The 18542-nt window shown below is 39.9% G+C and overlaps 1 protein-coding gene across 1 annotated transcript in view; it reads right to left on the bottom strand.

The window, feature by feature from the left end:
* Positions 1 to 5928: 5928 nt before the first annotated feature.
* LOC109931073 (NADP-dependent malic enzyme-like) overlaps positions 5929 to 18542 on the bottom strand; it is a 169560-nt gene continuing 156946 nt past the window's right edge. The window contains exons 13-15 of the mRNA XM_048598202.1: positions 13615 to 13788; positions 11911 to 12009; positions 5929 to 8642 (exon numbers count right to left, since the gene is read on the bottom strand). Of these exons, the coding sequence (XP_048454159.1) occupies positions 8481 to 8642; positions 11911 to 12009; positions 13615 to 13788 (435 nt within the window). The 3' untranslated portion in view covers positions 5929 to 8480. The remainder of the gene's footprint in view (positions 8643 to 11910; positions 12010 to 13614; positions 13789 to 18542) is intronic.

Genomic DNA, 18542 nt, shown 5'->3' on the forward strand with positions numbered 1-18542 from the left:
ATCTTCATCCATAGAATATATGAGAAGGAGCAACATGCACCAGAGGGAGAGAACAAGGCCAGGAATTGGAGGCAACACAGCTTACATCAGGCAGGAGGAGGACAACCAGGTCTCACCCTGAGATAAGAGTCTACTGATTGCACAGGTCATATCTGGATATGACTGAGAACCAGGGTGACACCTGGTTGTAAATTGCTTACTGGTATATAGACTGGAAGACTTAGAGCAGAAGTATGTCATTCAGCCTATCGCGTATGCTCCAACATTCAATGAAATCATGGCTGATCTGATAACCCTCTACTCCACTTTCCTGTGTTTTCCCATTAACCCTTGATTTCTTTACTGATTTAAAATCTGTCTATCTCAGCCTTGAATATATTTAACAAGGCCAGTGTGATAAAGAATTTCACAGATTCACCAACCCCAGAGAAGAAATTCCTCCTTATTCTCTGTCTTAAATGTGCAAACTCTTATTTCTGTGATCGTAGACTCCCATAAGGGAAAGTAATCTTTCCACATCTCCCCTGTCAAGTTCCCTAAAAATCTTGCATATTTCAATAAGTTTGCCTCTCATTCTTCGAAATTCCAATGAGTACAAGGCCAAACTACTCAACTTCTCTTCATGAGAAAGTTCCTCCATAACCTATCAACCTACTGAACCTTCTTTAGGCTGCCCCCAATATCATTATATCTTTCATCAGTTAAGGGGCCCAAAACTGTTCACCATATTCCAGCTATGATTTTAGAGCTTTTTATAGTTTTAGCAAAATCATCCTACTTTTATACTCCAGTCTTTTTGAATTAAAGGCCAACATTCCATTTGCTTTCCCTATTCCCCAATGAACTTAGATCTAGCTTTCTGTGATTTTTTTTTAAGAATTCCTACAGTGTGGAAACAGGCCCTCCAGCCCAACAAGTCCACACCAACCTTCAAAGCATCCCACCCAGACCCATCCACCTATAATCCGCCTAATCTACACATCCCTGAACACTATGGGCAATTTAGCATGGCCAATTCACCTAGCCTGCACATCTTTGGACTGTGGGAGGAAACTGGAGCACCCGGAGGAAACCCATGCAGACACAGGGTGAATGTGCAAACTCCGCACAGTCACCCGAGAGTGGAATTGAACCCGGGACCCTGGCGCTGTGAGGCAGCAGTGCTAACCACTGAGTTACCGTACTGCCATGCCATTCACAATAACACCCAAATCCATCTGTTCCATAGCTTTCTACAATCCAATGCCATGGTGAAAAAAAATCCAGTACCAGTGACGCTCAAGATTACCATGTCTCTGAATTTTGATGCTTCTAGTCCTTTCCAGGAGTTGACCACATACCTCCGCAGATGCCATCTTTGCTCAGGTTGGGAGCACATAAACTTCCTGCGGATGTAATGTCACAGGCACAGAGAGCCATGGGGTCTAAGAATTAGCAGGCCTTTCCTAAATATGGGGGTTGTTGTTGTACCCACATCCTAATAAGGGCACCAAATCATCATTCTGACGTCTTCATAAATAGGAAATTGTACCACTTCTTGAAATATGTAGGTGGTGCATCACCACACCAAGACGTTACTGAAATTATGTGCACATTGTCCTGGAACATAAGGAATTCATAGCTGCCTCAGGTTTTTCAGACACCAGATGTGGGCTAGTCAGATTTGTTGCCATTCCCTTGCACATCTCTTCCTTGTCCTGATTTCTGAGGGATAAAGTGACCTGAAAGGATGGGTGTGCGGTACTGGAAGCCATATGAAACAGAAATGGTGGCAGTGACATTTACATTTAGATTTAGGTAGCACGTTTTGATACAGGTTACTGCCTTTAGCCTCTTGCATCATTATGATGGCCTTCTCATGTAACTGAATCTTTGTGCTCCCTTTTATGCCATGAACGTTTTCTCAGGGCTGGAGATGAACCTGGAGTAGGAAGGGAAAGATCTAGTTGTGATCTTTGTGGATACCAGTGACACAGTTAGGACTGAGAAAGAGTTTCTGTTAAGGGAATATGAAGAACCTGGAGACAAATTAAAAAGCAGAACCACAAACAAATAATCGCTTGGTTACAACTTGAGTTTGGCAAATTTTTGTTTAATTGCCATCAATACATCTCACCCTCTCCATCTGTGTAATCTCCTTCAGCTCAACAAATGTCAGCAGCCCCTACACTCCACTCCTGGAATTCTTCATTTCCCTGATTCTGCCTCACATTCAATCTCCTTGTTTTATTCCATCATTGGCAGCCTTGACTCCAGCCGTCTAAAGCATCTTACCTAAAGCTTCCTTCTCCCAAGAATCATCGTTGGCTAACCCTGAGGAATTTCCAACTGGCAGCTTTAACTTCATTTTCAGATGCTCTATGCACCAAAACAGGGAATTTTTTTTAAACCAATCTTCCACCCAAAAGCTGGTTGATTAGGAGAATCCCAAATGAGGTTCACCACCAAAGCAATATATTGTAGATGCTGGAAATTGGAAACAAAAACAGAAAAGGCTGGAAATATTCATCAGGTCTGACAGGATCTCAGGATGAGAGGAAGCCCCAACATTTCAGGTTTGTAAACTTTCATCAGAACGTAGGATCATAATATGCTCGATATAAAGCCAAATGGGGCAGGATAGGTAAAAAAGGTAAGGCATGTAATCAGGTTTGAGCCTGGATAAATTAAGATGCAAAAGGTTTCATGGTACAAAACCAAGGGGAATGATAATGCGGCATGTGTTGAGACGAGATATGAACACAGGCATATGAAGAGAAACAGGAGTTGGCCATTCAGGCCCTCAAATCTACCTTGACATTCTACAAGGTCATGGCTGATTTGCCCAGGCTTCAACTCTTTCATGTCAGTTCTTCATAGCTTTCAACTTTGTTATTTCAAAAATCTTTCTACCTCCTCTTTAAATACTTTCAGTGATCTAGTTTCCACAATCACTGGGATAGACAATGCCACCCATTCACTGTCGTCAGAGTAGAAATTCCTTCACATCTCAGTTTAACAAAGTGGACCCTATGTCCCTTAGTCTGAGATTCTTCCACTAGCGGAAACATCTCACTATTTATGCTGTCAACCCTACTCAGAAATTTGCATGTTTCTTCTGACTCTAATGAATAAAGGCTTAACCTCTTTCGCCAATCTTGGTAAGTTGACCATTCGTCCCAGGAATTGGCCTCGTGAATCTCTCTTCAACTGCCTCCAGTGTACCCTTTCTTAAATACGGGGACCAAAACTGTACACCACACTCTCAGTGCACTTCAACAAAATCCTGTACAGTTGTAACAAGACGTCCCTATTTTAAGTCTAAAAATCCATTTGCTTTCTTAATTATTTGCAACACCTACATACCAATGTTTTGTGTTTCATGCACAAAATCACCCAAATCTCTTTATGTTACACTTTCCTGAAGTCTCTCTCTCTATTTAAATTATAGTCTGCCTTTTGATTTTTCTTATCAAAGTGCATGACCTCATACTGTCCCACAGTAAATTACATCTGGTTAGTTTTTGACCACTCAACTTATTTATATCCCCTTTCAGATTGCTTATGTCCATATCACAACATGCCCTCCCACCTATTTTTGAATCATTAGTGAATTTGGATACATTACACTCTGCTCCCTCCTCCTATAGGAAGTAAACAATTGAGGCCCTAGGACTAATCCTTGTTGCACTCCACCAGTTACATCTTTTCAACTTGAAAAAGGACCATTAATCCCAACTTTCTCTCTCCTGTGTGTTAACCAATCTTCAATTCATTACCCCTATACCATGACCTCCTTGTTCATTTATCTTTTATGCGGCACTTTATCAACTGCATCTGGAAATCCAAATATACAACATCAACCCATTGTCTTTTAATCAATTCTGCTTGTTATATCCTCAAATAATCTGGCACCTTGTCAAATGTGATTCCCCTTTCCTTTTGACTCTTCCATTTTGCTAACTTTTTCTACATATTCTTCCTTCATAATGGACGAGAGCATTTTCTCAAATACAAGGTCAAGGCCAAGTGGTATATATTTTCCTGCTTTTGTCTCCCTCTTTCTTGAACAGGGGTGTCATATTAGTGGTTTTCCAATCCACCAGAACCCTGCCAGAATTTAATGAATTTTGGAATATTTTGACCAATGTGTCTCAAACCTTTGGCAGCAGCCCATCTGGTCCTGGCAACTTGTCTGCCACCAGTCTCATTAGTTTGTCAAATACTTTGTCCTTTGGGGTAGAGACTGTTATAATTTTTTTACTCTTGTTAGCACCTTGCTCATTTGATACCTTTGGAATGTTTACAGTTCTCCATAGAAGACTGATGCAAAGTAGTGTATAAATTATTTGCCATTTCCCTATTTCTTGTTATCAGTTCCCCAGGCTTCCATACTCACTTTAGCTATTCTCTTTTTTTAAAAAAATATATATCCATAGAAGCTCTTATTTGTTTTTAGATTCTTGTCAATTTACTTTCATAGTCAGTTTTCTCCCTCTTTACTGGCTTTTCATTCATTGGCTGCTGGCTCCTAAAAATCTCCCAGTCTTCCAGCCTGCCACTCATTCTCACTGCTTTGTATGCTTTAGTATTTTTATTGTTTATTTTCCTTGATTGCCTTTGTTAACGACGGGTTGTTCATCCTTCTAATCAAGTCCTTTTTTTGACTGGAATATATTTTTGCTGACCATTACAAAATGGCAAAATAACAACTGTTCAAACACAAAATAAAGGGATTATGATTAACTATTTTAAAAATGTCTCAAACCAAAAAGAAACAAAATGGAGTGGAGATTATGGTTGATGATAATTAAACTCAATGTCAAGCCAGAATGTAAAAAGCCTAGTCAAGAAGTGCAGTTCCTCGAACTTGTGAGATGCTTCTCTGAATCACTGAATGATGCCAAGAAAAAAATGGTCAGAGTGGGAGCTAGGTATAAAAGTGAAAAGAGAAGCAACAGGCTCTTCATTCATGAGGCATAGTAATGGGTCCAGTGAGAGGCAGTACTGATAGCCCTCCCACGTACCATCAGAAAGCTACCTTTAAGTTGCTGCCAGGCTTCTGACTCAGACAAGTGGTGAGTTGTGTCATTTCTGGTTTGATCTGTATGGGTTTGTATATGGGGTCCAATTCTACGTGTTTGTTGATTGCGTTATGGGTGGATAACCATGCCTCTAGGAATTCCCGTGCATGACTATGTTTGGCTTGGGCTACTATGGTTACCTTGTCCCAGTTAAATTGATGGCCTTCATTGTCTGAGTGTACTGATATTAAGGAGAGTTCGTCATGCCGTTTTGTTGCTAACTGATGTTCATGTATTCTGATGGCTAGTTTCCTTCCTGTCTGTCCGATGTAATGTTTGTGGCAGTCCTTGCATGGTGACTCTACGACAAACACTTACAAGGATTAAAGACCCCATTCCCACAACATGCAGAACCAATGTGGTTTACAAAATATCGTGCAATGACTGTCACAAACATTACATCGGACAGACACACATGGGAATTTCTAGAGGCATGATTCTCCATCCGTAATGCAATCAACAAACATATAGAATTGGACCCCATATACAAACCCATACAGATCAAAACTAGAAATGACACTACTCACCATAACGGACCAAACAGTATAAATTCCAAGCGGAGGCTACACTGATGATGTCACCTAGCATGGTGACAAAACGTCTGAATGAGAACAAGCCAGCTCAGTGAGCAAGTCAACAACCTCACCATCGCCTATTCTATTGAGATTTGGTGAAATTGCACCAATTCACACCAATCTTCTCCTATTGCTATATGTGAAAACAACTGTGGACAAAATGCCAGAAGAGCAGGAAAGGGCCAGTGCTGGGTAAAAGGGTCAATGTCAGTGATTCCAACTGTCACAACAAAAACCTGTTTAAGACAAACAAGGAAAAGGAATTTATCAAGCAAGAAGGAACACCCAGATTGCTTTTGCAATTTATTTATAAGGTTACCAATACAGAACACAGGAATTAATGTTCAGATTTTAAGTTGCACTTTAGAACACATCTGGAAATGTGGATCAGGATTCACGTATTATGAAATGTAAGACATGTTAATCATATCTTGCTCCAAATTTTGGTAACTTTCAGGGATTGAGACAATCTGTAAACATCTATAGTGTTTATCATAGCTAAAATTTTAAAAAATGGCCTTGCTCACCATTGTACAGTCAGCTCTAAAAGTTCCATTTGATCATTTTATATAGCTTGTGGCTTTAGATAGGACAGAATCTTGTGGTTTTGAGACAAAGAGCAGATGCAGGCGTTAAAGCAGGAAGTACTTCTGCTCAGGGGCAGATTAAGTTTTTTCAAATGATCAGTTTATTCTCAGCTCATTACAAATAAACATGTACGGGTAAAACACCAAATTCTACGGTTCTGTCCCTCACCAGGACCTTCTATTTGCCATATTGAAAAGGACCTTGACAGCACTTCACTCTCTGCAACCCAGGAGCATAACTCAACCTCTGTTCATCACCTCCATCCCTGGAGATGTTACAGAGCAGTTAAAAACTGGTGCCACCTTTAGCATCACGTTCCTAAAATTCTCCTGAAGGCTGTCCAGGAGAGAAGCTTTTTTTTCCCCTAGGAATGGTAACAGGAGACTAACCTGACTAACAAATGCAGCTTGGGCAGAGGTGAATGAGGAAGTCAGTGTCCATGGATGGCTCCAGTGCTGCAAGAGGAAGAAGATCATAAAATAGGACAACAATATATAACCAAGAATCATTTAATGTTGGCCCTCCTGAAACAAAACTATTTTCTGTAAACTTAGCATTACTACTCTTCAAAATCATCTTTCAAATGTTAGAGCACTTTCAACTTTAAGAGACCAAGCAAATGCAAGTTAACAGTGTCACTTACTCTCTGGTAATGCCAAAGGTCACAGCAGACGGAAGTAACTGACCCGAGTTTTAACATACATAAAGCTGGTAGCACAGGTTAACAAGATGACTAGATCTAAAATATGTGGAGTTTCATTAATACAATGTAAGATCTTCCAAATAAATTCCATTGTCAAAACAAGCTGTGTTCCAGGACAGAGAAACATTCATATATTGTAGTTTATTCTGAAGCCTTTTTAGGGAAAATAACTATAGATAGTTGATGGTTTTCAGATATTTTGCTCCACAATAGCTCTGGTAGCTCTTTTTCACAGCTAGCAATCATGAAGAATGGCAAATGATTTACAGACCATGATTTATTCAACATTTTGTTCTCCTACAACATTCACCTTTACAGGATTCTTGGTTTATGTTCTTTGTACAATTAGTACAATGACATTGAAGCACAACAGGAATGCTTGAAATACCTGCTATCTTAAGCTTTAGAAAAACAAAGGAAATAAATTCATCATGCAGGGGAACATATCAAATATTTCAGCAACAAATATTCAAAATAAAAAAAAATCTCAGCTTCCTGATGTTTTCAGCAGATATTCACAAGTAACAGATCAGATGACTCCAGGATATCCAAACAATAATACGAGAAGTAGCTTTTGTATATGTTAAGTGGCTAAAAGCAACATTGGATTGTTTATTTTATAAATCTTTGACGCAGAATCTCTGTGCTTGGAAACAGTGTATATATATGTATACTATCTAATTTTAGGTATTGAAACAGCATTCAATTGAATGCTGAACAAGTCATCATGTCTTGGGTCCAATTTCAGAAAATGTTTCCTGCTGCACCCTAGCAATTCATAATTTACACTGAAGGCATTCTTATGGGATATGGCATATTATTAATTCAAATGCCACCACCAACTTGTTTAATTTGGAAAAGTTTAGTGTATCTCAAATAGATGGCTTTTGGTCAATCAGTCTGGACTAGATTCAACGCAACTTCTACAGATGAAAAGATAATGCTTTAGTGGATAATGTACTTTGTTATTCATTCTCCAGTTTTTTTTTCTGGGCATCTTCAAAGTTGTTTAAATATGGACACAGTTTTAGCTTAAATTCCTAGGGAATGTCATCCCATGCACTCTTTGCATTGCTAAATTAGGCTCCTTTATTCCATAGTCAGAACAGTATGTGAGAAGAGTAAGAATTCAGGCTAAAACAGTGGCATCATACATATGAATCTAGAATCAAAATGGTGGCCATGTTCAGAAAAGCAACTTAACTATTGTGAAAAATGCTGATGACACCATACCTATAAGTCTCATATAAGATCAGACAGTTCAGTGAATATCAGCCGAGAGCCTGTCTTTTGGTGTCATAGTGATAATGAAGTGCAGAATTAGTATATACATCTAAATTGTTCAAATGGCATGTAAAAGGAGGAAATAACAATACAATCATGAAATATCAATAATTCCTGCATGAATAAAAAAGAAATTTAAAAGAATTCAAAAACTGCCATGAACTTCTACAAGATTATTAGTGAAGATATTTTTGGTGGTTTGTTTGCAATTAAGGTTACCTGGCTTTGATAACCTATTCTCGGTCATGACTTAAGTGGCACAGAAAACTAAACTTTCTGGATTTCCATGGCGTCTTTTGGCCATTTGTAGTTATCTAATACAAAGGAATCATAACCAGGGCTGTAGATTTGAGCACGAACAAATGCTTCTTTGTCCTCAGGTTCAGGGTACCAGGCAGCAAGATTATGTTTGTACGCATAATCCATGATCTATAAATGATAAAATAAAAAGATAAAACATAAACAGTCTTGTAAATTTTAAAAACATCAATGCCACAGGAGGGTATCAGGATTTTGAAATATTTCTTCCCTCATGGAGGTGGTGTGAGAATAAGTCAGGTTTAAATATTGTCCGTTGAAACAAAGTAAATTCATACATGTTTTTAAAGCCACAGCTTGCACTCTCAGAGAAGGACAGGAGTCTTAGGTGGAGTTTGTAAAAGGGAAGGAGGAAATTAAGCTATTAGAACGGCAGAAACTGACAATAACTAGCGCATAGTAGACTGATTAGTAAAGTTAGAATACATGGGATTCAGGGAGAGCTTGTCAATTGAATACAAAATTTGCTTGATGGAGGAGACAGAGGGTGGTGGTGGAGAGTTGTTTTTCAGACAGGCTGTCTGTGACCAGTGCGCTCTGCAGGGAGCAGTGCTGGGTCTGCTTTTGTTTGTCATTAATATAAATGATGTGGACGAGAATTTAGGAGGCATGGTTAGTGAATTTGTGGATGACACCAAAGATTGATGGTATAATCAATAATGAAGGTGGTTATCTAAGATTACAAAGGGATCTTGATTAATTGGGCCAAAAGGATAGGGAGTGGCAGGTGGAGTTTAATTTGGATAAATGCGAGGTATTGCATTTTGGTAAAAGAAACAAGGACAGGACTTCTACAGTTAATTGTAGTGCCCTGGCAGTGTTATTGTATAGAAAGACCTAGGGGTTCAGCTACATAGTTCTTTGAAAGTTGTGTCAAAGGTAGATAAGGGTGACGGTTAAGAAGGCATTTAGTACATTTGCCTTCATTGCTTAGACCTTTAGAGTACAGGAGTTGGGAAATCACGTTGAGGTTGTACAGGTTGGTGAGGCCTCTTCTGGAGTACTGTGTCTAGATCTGGTTGCCCTGTTACTGGAAGGATATTATTAAGCTGGAGAGGATTCAGAAGAGACTTACCAGGATGTTGCCAGGAATGGAAGGTTTGAGTTATAAGAAGAGGTTGGGTAGGCTGGGACATTTTTCACTGGAGCGTAGGAGTTGAGGCATGACCTTAGAGGTTTTTAAAATCATTAATGGTATAGATAGGGTGAACAGCAGGTGTCTTTTCCATGGGGTGGGGAATTTCAAGACTAGTGGTCATATTGTTAAGGTGAGAAGAGAAAGATTTTAAAAAGTCATGAGGGGCAACCTTTTTATACAGTGGTTTGTGTGAGGAATGAATTTCCAGAGGAAATGGTAGATACAGATATAGTTGCAACGTTTAAAAGACATGGATAAGTACATGAATAAGAAATGTTTGGAGGGATATGGGCCAAGTGCAGGCAGGTGGAAATAGTTTAGTTTGGGATTATGGTCAGCTTGGACTGGTTAGATCAAAGGGCCTGTTTCTGTTTAGAATGACTCTGAGATTCCATAAGAGCCAAAATACTTTACAAATGATTAATAAAATTGATATTCTGATATTCAAGCTAATAAGAGATCACTAGAATTAGTGACCAAAATCATGGCTCATAAATTAAACTTTAAGGAGAATTTTGTTGGAGGAGAGGGAAGTGCTGCGACAGAGGACTGTACAGAAAGAATTTGATTTAGAGTTTATGGCTTCTAGATAGGTGGATGTTCTGTTAAGCCATCTGATTTGCAATACAAGTACTATAATGGAATCATAGAGCATGGAAACAGACCCTTTGGTCCAACTCATCCATTGAGTTACCAAGTTTCCTAAACTAAACTAGTCCCACTTACCTGCATTTGGCCCACATCCCTCTAAACCATTTATATTCATGCACCTGTCCAACTGCACCTGTTGTTACTGCTGATGGTCTGTATACAGAGTTCATTTTCCTTATATATCTAAATTAGTCTGCAGTCTAGTTGCATTGCAGAATTTTTAATATCGTCAGCAAATCTGAATTCTGTACAGAGGATGCCTTCATCCAAATTATTAATAAAAATGGTGAAGAATAACAGTTTAAACAGCAAACACAGAGAATGCTACAGAAACTCAGTAGGTCTGGCAGCATCTGTTGGGATAGAAACAGAGTTAATGTTTCAAGTCCAGTTCGACTCTTCTTCAGAATTCTTCACAGTATTTTGCCTTTAGTCTATATAACAATTCTGTGGGTAGTGATAACAGAATTGATCCAAACCATATTCATAAAACACAGGAGCAGAAAGAGGCCATGCAGTCCACTAAGTCTGCTCTGTCACTGAATGATCTCATGGTTGATCTGATAATCCTCAACTCCACTTTCCTCCCTTTTCCCTATACCACTTGACACTGATTAATAATCCATCTATCTCAGACCTGAATACATTCAATGATCCAGTTTCGATAGCCCCTGCGGTAAAGAATTCCACAGACACACTATCCTCCCCATCTCTGTATTAAATGTTAATTCTGAGATTATGCCTTTTGGTCCTAGACTCTAACACACAGGGGAAATAACCTCTCTGCATCTCCCTGTCAAGTCCCCTAAGAATCCTGTATGCTTCAATAAGGTCACATTTCATTCTTCTAAATTCCAATGAATACAGGCCAAAGCTACACAATCATTCCTCACAGTCCCTCCATACCTGGGATCATCCAAGTAAATCTCATCTGGACTGCCTCCAATACTGGTAATCTTTCTTTAGATAACAGACAAAATTAATCACTATATAAACCCATATCTGCCTTGGACAATGTGGCCACTTTGCAATTTGGCTTAAAATTTCACCAATAACTCCACAGCCTGCAAATTTATATATCAGTCATCACTGCAATCCAGCATCACAATCTTTCCAAATGATTAGTCTATATATCTCCAACAATTTCTCCTGGTAACATCAACTTAACTAGCTTCTAATTACTAAGTTTTGACTTGCACCACTTTGTGAATATGAACACATGTATTTGTCTCCAATCTGTGGAAACTGCCCCACAACTCTATTTCTTTCAGCCTCAACAAATAGGGAATATCTTTTACATAGAGGTTCTTACCAATAATAGTCAAAGGTTTGATTTAAAGCTTTTAGTTAATCTCTGCATTAGTTAACTCCATTGACTGGTCTAGAGTTAAAGTAACGTCGTTGCAAACTGCACCCACTGATAAAAGGAAAGGAAATAAAAATGAAAGAAACAAATTAGGATCATGTGCCACTAAAACCATGTCTCACCATGTCTCGGTCTACTGCTTCACTGCATTCAGAAAAATAACAACAGCTCTTTGCAACTGCAACAGTTTAATTTGCACTTAACAAACAAAAATGTTTGTATACCCTTGTGGCAATCTTGAATGAAACATCTCTGATGGTGCTGAGCGGTGGGTACAGACGTCCTTCTGCAAGATCCTTCTCCGTTACTAGTTCAGCAAGAACCTGGATAAAAGAAAAATCTCAAATCAATACAACTAGGATACATGCAGCATAAAATATGAATTGGGACAATCAATAATTATTATGACCGAGTATCATTAATGTATCTCTACCAAATACTCTGCTTACCAATACATCTGCTTAGCTCTACATTGTTAAAAAGTAAAGAATTAAACTCTGAAAGGTTTTACTGCTGACAAATGTATTTTTTCACAAGGAGAAGTGAGTGTAAAATTAGAGGGACCAATCATTGGGTTATGTTGTCACACTCCTCAAAACTGCTAGTTTAATAGCGGCATTCAGAGATAGCTGGGTGCAGGTCCCCAATTCCATGCTTGGTGATTCCAAGGAGACCATGAGGACTGGAGATAAAGAAACCTGAAGAAAATGGCAAAAAGGATTCTGAATCTGCACCTAAAGTCAAAAATCAGCCACATTACTGTTGGTCTGGAGTCACATATAAATCAGAACAGGTAAGGACAGCAGTTTCCTTCCCTAAAGGATGTTAGTGATCCAGATGGGTTTTTCCCAATCAATCAATAATGGTTTTCTGGTCATCATTAGACTCTTAATTCCAGACCTTTTTTGTTATCAAGTACAAATTCCACCATCTGCCATGACCGGATCTGGGTCACTGTATTAATAGTATAGTGATAACATCACATCCTTGATGCAAGCTTTTAAAAGTTTTAACAAGATACAGATATAAGAAAATTCTGCTACACAGTCGTAGTGAAAATATTACCATATTTACAGTGGCCCAATTTCCAAGCATGATAAAGGACATGGTTTATGCCCATCAACGTGCATTTTGCACACGTATATGGTGCCACAAATACAAACATGATTTTCATTCTTTCAGCAGCCTGTTGGTTCAAAGTGATATGTATAATAATACAAATATTATATAACATATAAATATACACACACAAATGATCAGGGTTGAAGTATGGATGAAGGTTGATCCTACATATTAATTTTGATGACTGTAACTTGTTTTCCACACAAGGAAGTACTAATCAGTTTCATTTTCTTCTGCTTCTTTTTAAATTAAGTGGATTGTGCAATAATGAAAATTAGAAACTAACGTTTAATTATTACAATTGCATTCTGGTAGGAAAAAAACCCAAAAGAAATTGAGGTTGTAGAATTCATCTTTCCCACAGCTAATAAGGTTCAGCAAGTCAGAAGTATAATATATAGGAAAATTTTTGACCTACCTGAAGGGACTATACAAATGCAACTTATCTTTTTCTTGCCTTAATGTTTTACTTAAAAGATACGATAGTCAAAGACTTGTATATACGGAGATGTGAACTTTTGTATTATTATTTTAATTCCATGAGGTTATGATGAAGGCGCCGCCTTCCCAACCTTTCCCCATGCCGAAGACTGGTGACCTTTAGGCTAAACTCACCACCAGTCATCTCTCTATTGAGAGAACAGCCCTATCCCTATGGTCCTCTGAGACTATGGCGACTTTACCTTTTACAGACATACTTACAAAAATATACATTTGTTGCTCAGCCATCAATTTAAAAGAAAGAAACAAAAACTAAGTTAACATTTTGCAGTAATTCAAGAAACTGCAAGTTAACTGATGCAAACCTCAGCGGAAATTAGGAATATGTCATCATCCATGTGCCTCGCTCCACATGTGATAACTCCAAGTGCAACACCAGGGAAAATGTAGGCATTATTACCCTGACCTGGGAAAAAGGTACGACCATCAGGCAGGGTTACAGGATCAAATGGACTGCCACTGGCAAATATTCCACGGCCCTGCAGATAATCAAATTTCTATTTATTAATATACTAATTACTAATGAGAAAAAAATTCACAATATCCTTACTGAGCATTTTTGCCAGAATATATTGTATATGTAAAACATTACTAATTATTAATAAAATATTTGTATAAATGTAGATTGTTAAGCATCAGCAATAGGCAATCTCTCTGAATAGAAAATTAGACATTCTTATATTCTGATTCAATTATTCATTATAATCTTAATATTTATTGATAGAGTCATTGAGTCACAAAGCATGGAGGCAGACCCTTCAGTCCAACTCGTCCATGCTGACCAAGTTTTCCAAACCAAACTAGCTCCACTTGCCAGCATTTGGCTCATAGCCCTCTAAACCTTTCCTATTTGTGTACCTGTCCAAATGTCTTTTAAATGTTATAACTGTACCTACATCTACCACTTCCTCTGGCAATTCATCTCACATGCCATCCACCTTCTGTGTGAAGAAGTTGCCCCTCAGGTCCATTTTAAATCTTTCTCCTCTCACCTTAAAATATGCCCTCTAGTTTTGAACTCCCCCACCTCGAGGGAAAAGATCTTTGCTATTTACCTTATTTACACCTCTCATGATTTTATAAACCTCTATAAGTTCACCCTTCAACCTCCTATGCTCCAATGAAAAATAAAGTTCCAGCCTATCCGCATAGTTCAAACCCTCCAGTTCCATCAATATCCTTGTAAATCTTTTCTAAATCCTCTCCAATTTAATAATACCCTTCCTATAGCAGGGCGACCAGAACTGTACACAGTAGGTACAAGTGAATTGAGCAAGAACATTGAGGTTCGGATAAGACGTGAAGAAGCTGGAGGTAAGTCCAACATATTCCTATCGCCATGGCATAATGCCAGTGAGGAGAAACCTGGTATCAAGATTGCCTGAATTGAGCAACTTCAGTGGCCAATAAAAGGGCCACATTCTGCTCCCAAAAGTATTTTGCCTATGTTGAGACAGCCCAGCAGATTTTCAACAGACTCCTAGATAAACCTCTGCAATCTCCCAGTGGGTTCCAGGAAACAAAGTCCCTCCTCAGTGCTGCTGCATGATCCAAGGAGAGCCTCCAGCAGCAACACATACACACAACCCTTATCCTGATTGCTGGAAGGCTATCTGCCTGGCCCAGCTTCTCCCAACAAATTCACCTCACTTCATGAGAGCCCCTGCCATTGGAGTCCCCTCTTAGCAGTGATGCTGTTGAGAATGCTGGTTCTCTGCTTGGGTCGTGAGCACCTGAGAGCATGACAGCCTCTTAATTGGCTGTCACGGCAAAATGCTGCCCCAGTGCTTGCTGCCCACTGAAAAGGGGTTACCTCCCATTTACAGTTCTAATAGCAGGACTTCAATGTTCTCTTTTGCTAACGCTGTTGGGGAGGGTTTAAACAAATGTGGCAGGGGGATGGGAACCAAATGAGGAGGACATTAAGGCGGTAGTAACTAAAGCCTGTAAGGAACTAGATAATGAAGTCAGTGTGACTAAGGGGAAGAGTAGACAGAGAGCGGATGATGAATGCAAAGGGACAGGTGGTCTGAGGTGCATTTGTTTTAATGCGAGAAGTGTAGTAGATAAGGCAGATGAACTTAGGGCTTGGATTAGTACCTGGGAGTATGATGTTATTGCTATTACTGAGACTTGGTTGAGGGAAGGGCAAGATTGGCAACTAAACATCCCAGGATATAGATGCTTCAGGCGGGATAGAGAGGGAGATAAAAAGGGTGGAGGAGTTGCATTACTGGTCAAAGAGGATATCACAGCTGTGCTGAAGGAGGGCTCGATGGAGGACTCAAGCAGTGAGGCAATATAGGTAGAGCTCAGAAATAGGAAGGGTGCGGTAACAATGTTGGGGCTGTACTACAGGCCTCCCAACAGCGAGAGTGAGATACAGGCACAAATATGTAGACAGATTATGGAAAGATGTAGGAGCAACAGGGTGGTGGTGATGGGAGATTTTAATTTTCCCAACATTAACTGGGATTCACTTAGTGTTAGGGGTTTAGATGGAGCAGAATTTGAAAGGAGCATCCAGGAGGGTTTTCTAGAGCAGTATGTAAATAGTCCAACTCAGGAAGGGGCCATACTGGACCTGGTGTTGGGGAATGAGCCCAGCCAGGTGGTTGAAGTTTCAGTAGGGGATTACTTTGGGAATAGTGAACACAATTCCGTAAGTTTTAGAATACTGATGGACAAAGACGAGACTGGTCCTAAAGGAAGAGCGCTGAATTGGGGGAAGGCCAACTATAGCAAAATTCAGCAGGAGCTAGGGAATGTGCATTGGGAGCAGCTGTTTGAGGGTAAATCCACATTTGATATGTGAGAGGCTTTTAAAGAGAGGTTGATTAGAGTGCAGGACAGACATGTCCCTGTGAAAATGAGGAATAGAAAGGGCAAGATTAAGGAACCATGGATGACAGGTGAAATTGTGAGACTAGCAAAGAGATAAAAGGAAGCATATATAAGGTCTAGGTGACTGAAAACGGAGAAGCTTTGGAAGAATATCGGGAAAGTAGGACCAATCTGAAACGAGGAATTAAGAGGGCTAAAAGGGGTCATGAAATATCTTTAGCAAACACGGTTAAGGAAAATCCCAAAGCCTTTTATTCATACATAAGGAGCAAGAGGGTAACGAGAGAAAGGGTTGGCCCACTCAAGGACAAAGAAGGGAAGTTATGCGAGGAGTCAGAGAAAATGAGTGAGATTCTTAATGAGTACTTTGCGTCGGTATTCACTGAGGAGAGGGACATGACGGATGTTGAGGTTAGGGATCGATGTTTGATTACTCTCGGTCAAGTCAGCATAAGGAGGGGAGAAGTGTTGGGTATTCTAAAAGGCATTAGGGTGGACAAATCCCCAGGTCCGGATGGGATCTATCCCAGGTTACTGAGGGAAGCGAGAGAGGAAATAGCTGGGGCCTTAACAGATATTTTTGCAGCATCCTTGAGCACGGGTGAGGTCCCGGAGGACTGGAGAATTGCTAATGTTGTCCCCTTGTTTAAGAAGGGTAGCAGGTAATTATAGACCGGTGAGCCTGATGTCAGTGGTGGGGAAGCTGCTGGAGAAGATACTGAGGGATAGGATCTATTTACATTTGGAAGAAAATGGGCTTATTAGTGATAGGCAGCATGGTTTTGTGCAGGGAAGGTCATGTCTTACCAACTTGATAGAATTCTTTGAGGAAGTGACAAAGTTGATAGATGAGGGAAGGGCTGTAGATGTCATATACATGGACTTCAGTAAGGCGTTTGATAAGGTTCCCCATGGTAGGCTGATGGAGAAAGTGAAATCGCATGGGGTCCAGGGTGTACTAACTAGATGGATAGAGAACTGGCTGGGCAACAGACAGAGAGTTGTAGTGGACGGGAGTTTCTCAAAATGGCGAACTGTGACCAGTGGCGTTCCACAGGGATCCGTGCTGGGACCACTGTTGTTTGTGATATACATAAATGATCTGGAGGAAGGTATAGATGGTCTGATTAGCAAGTTTGCAGATGACATTAAGAGTGGTGGAGTAGCAGATAGCGAAGGGGACTGTCGGAGAATGCAGCAGAATATAGATAGATTGGAGAGTTGGGCAGAGAAATGACAGATGGAGTTCAATCCAGGGAAATGCGAGGTGATGCATTTTGGAAGATCCAATTCAAGAATGAACTATGTGTAAATGGAAAAGCCCTGGGGAAAATTGATGCACAGAGAGATCTGGGTATTCAGGTCCATTGTACCCTGAAGGTGGCAACGTAGGTCGATAGAGTGGTCAAGAAGGCATACGACATGCTTTCATCCATCGGACGGGGTACTGAGTACAGGAGTTGGCAGGTCATGTTACAGTTGTATAGGACTTTGGTTCGACCACATTTGGAATACTGCGTACAGTTCTGGTGGCCACATTACCAAAAGGATGTGGATGCTTTGGAGAGGGTACAGAGGAGGTTCACCAGGATGTTGCCTGGTATGGAAAGCGCTAGCTATGAACACAAGTTGAGTAGATTAGGATTATTTACATTAGAAAGATGGAGGTTGAGGGGGGACCTGATTGAGGTCGACAAAATCATGAGAGGTATAGACAGGGTGGATAGCAAGAAGCTTTTTCCCAGAGTGGGGACTCAATTTCTAGGGGTCACAATTTCAAGGTGAGAGGGGAAAAGTTTAAGGGAGATGTGTGTGGAAAGTTCTTTACGCAGAGGGTGGTGGGTGCCTGGAACGCGTTGCCAGCGGAGGTGGTAGAGGTGGGCACGATAGCGTCATTTAAGATGTATCTAGAAAGATACATGAATGGGCAGGGAGCAGAGGGATACAGATGCTTGGAAAATAGGCGACAGGTTTAGATAGAGGATCTGGATCGGCGCAGGCTTGGAGGGCCGAACGGCCTGTTCCTGTGCTGTAACTTTCTTTGTTCTCTTTGTTCTTTGTAAACATGAGTACCATATTTCATGAAATTATCTAATTTGAGATTGTGCAAGAAATTAATCGTTTATTAGATTTATGAATAAGACTGCAACAGCACCAATACTTGATAATCAGACTGTTTGGAGTAATTCTAACATCATATCTATCCAAATGACTAGGGCTATCGTTTGAAGGATTCTCAAAGAACTTAGAGAACTGAAGTTCACTTGAGTGGATATCCACAAATGTTTAAAGCCTTTGGCCCAGATTTTCCAATAACTGAAGAACAGATTTGACTGATTGTCAGTGATTTATCAGGCCAGAATTCACAGTATGGCCTGTTTCTAATGTA

The sequence above is a fragment of the Rhincodon typus genome, chromosome 6, assembly GCF_021869965.1.
Source record: "Rhincodon typus isolate 14 chromosome 6, sRhiTyp1.1, whole genome shotgun sequence".
Taxonomy (NCBI): Eukaryota; Metazoa; Chordata; class Chondrichthyes; order Orectolobiformes; family Rhincodontidae; genus Rhincodon; species Rhincodon typus.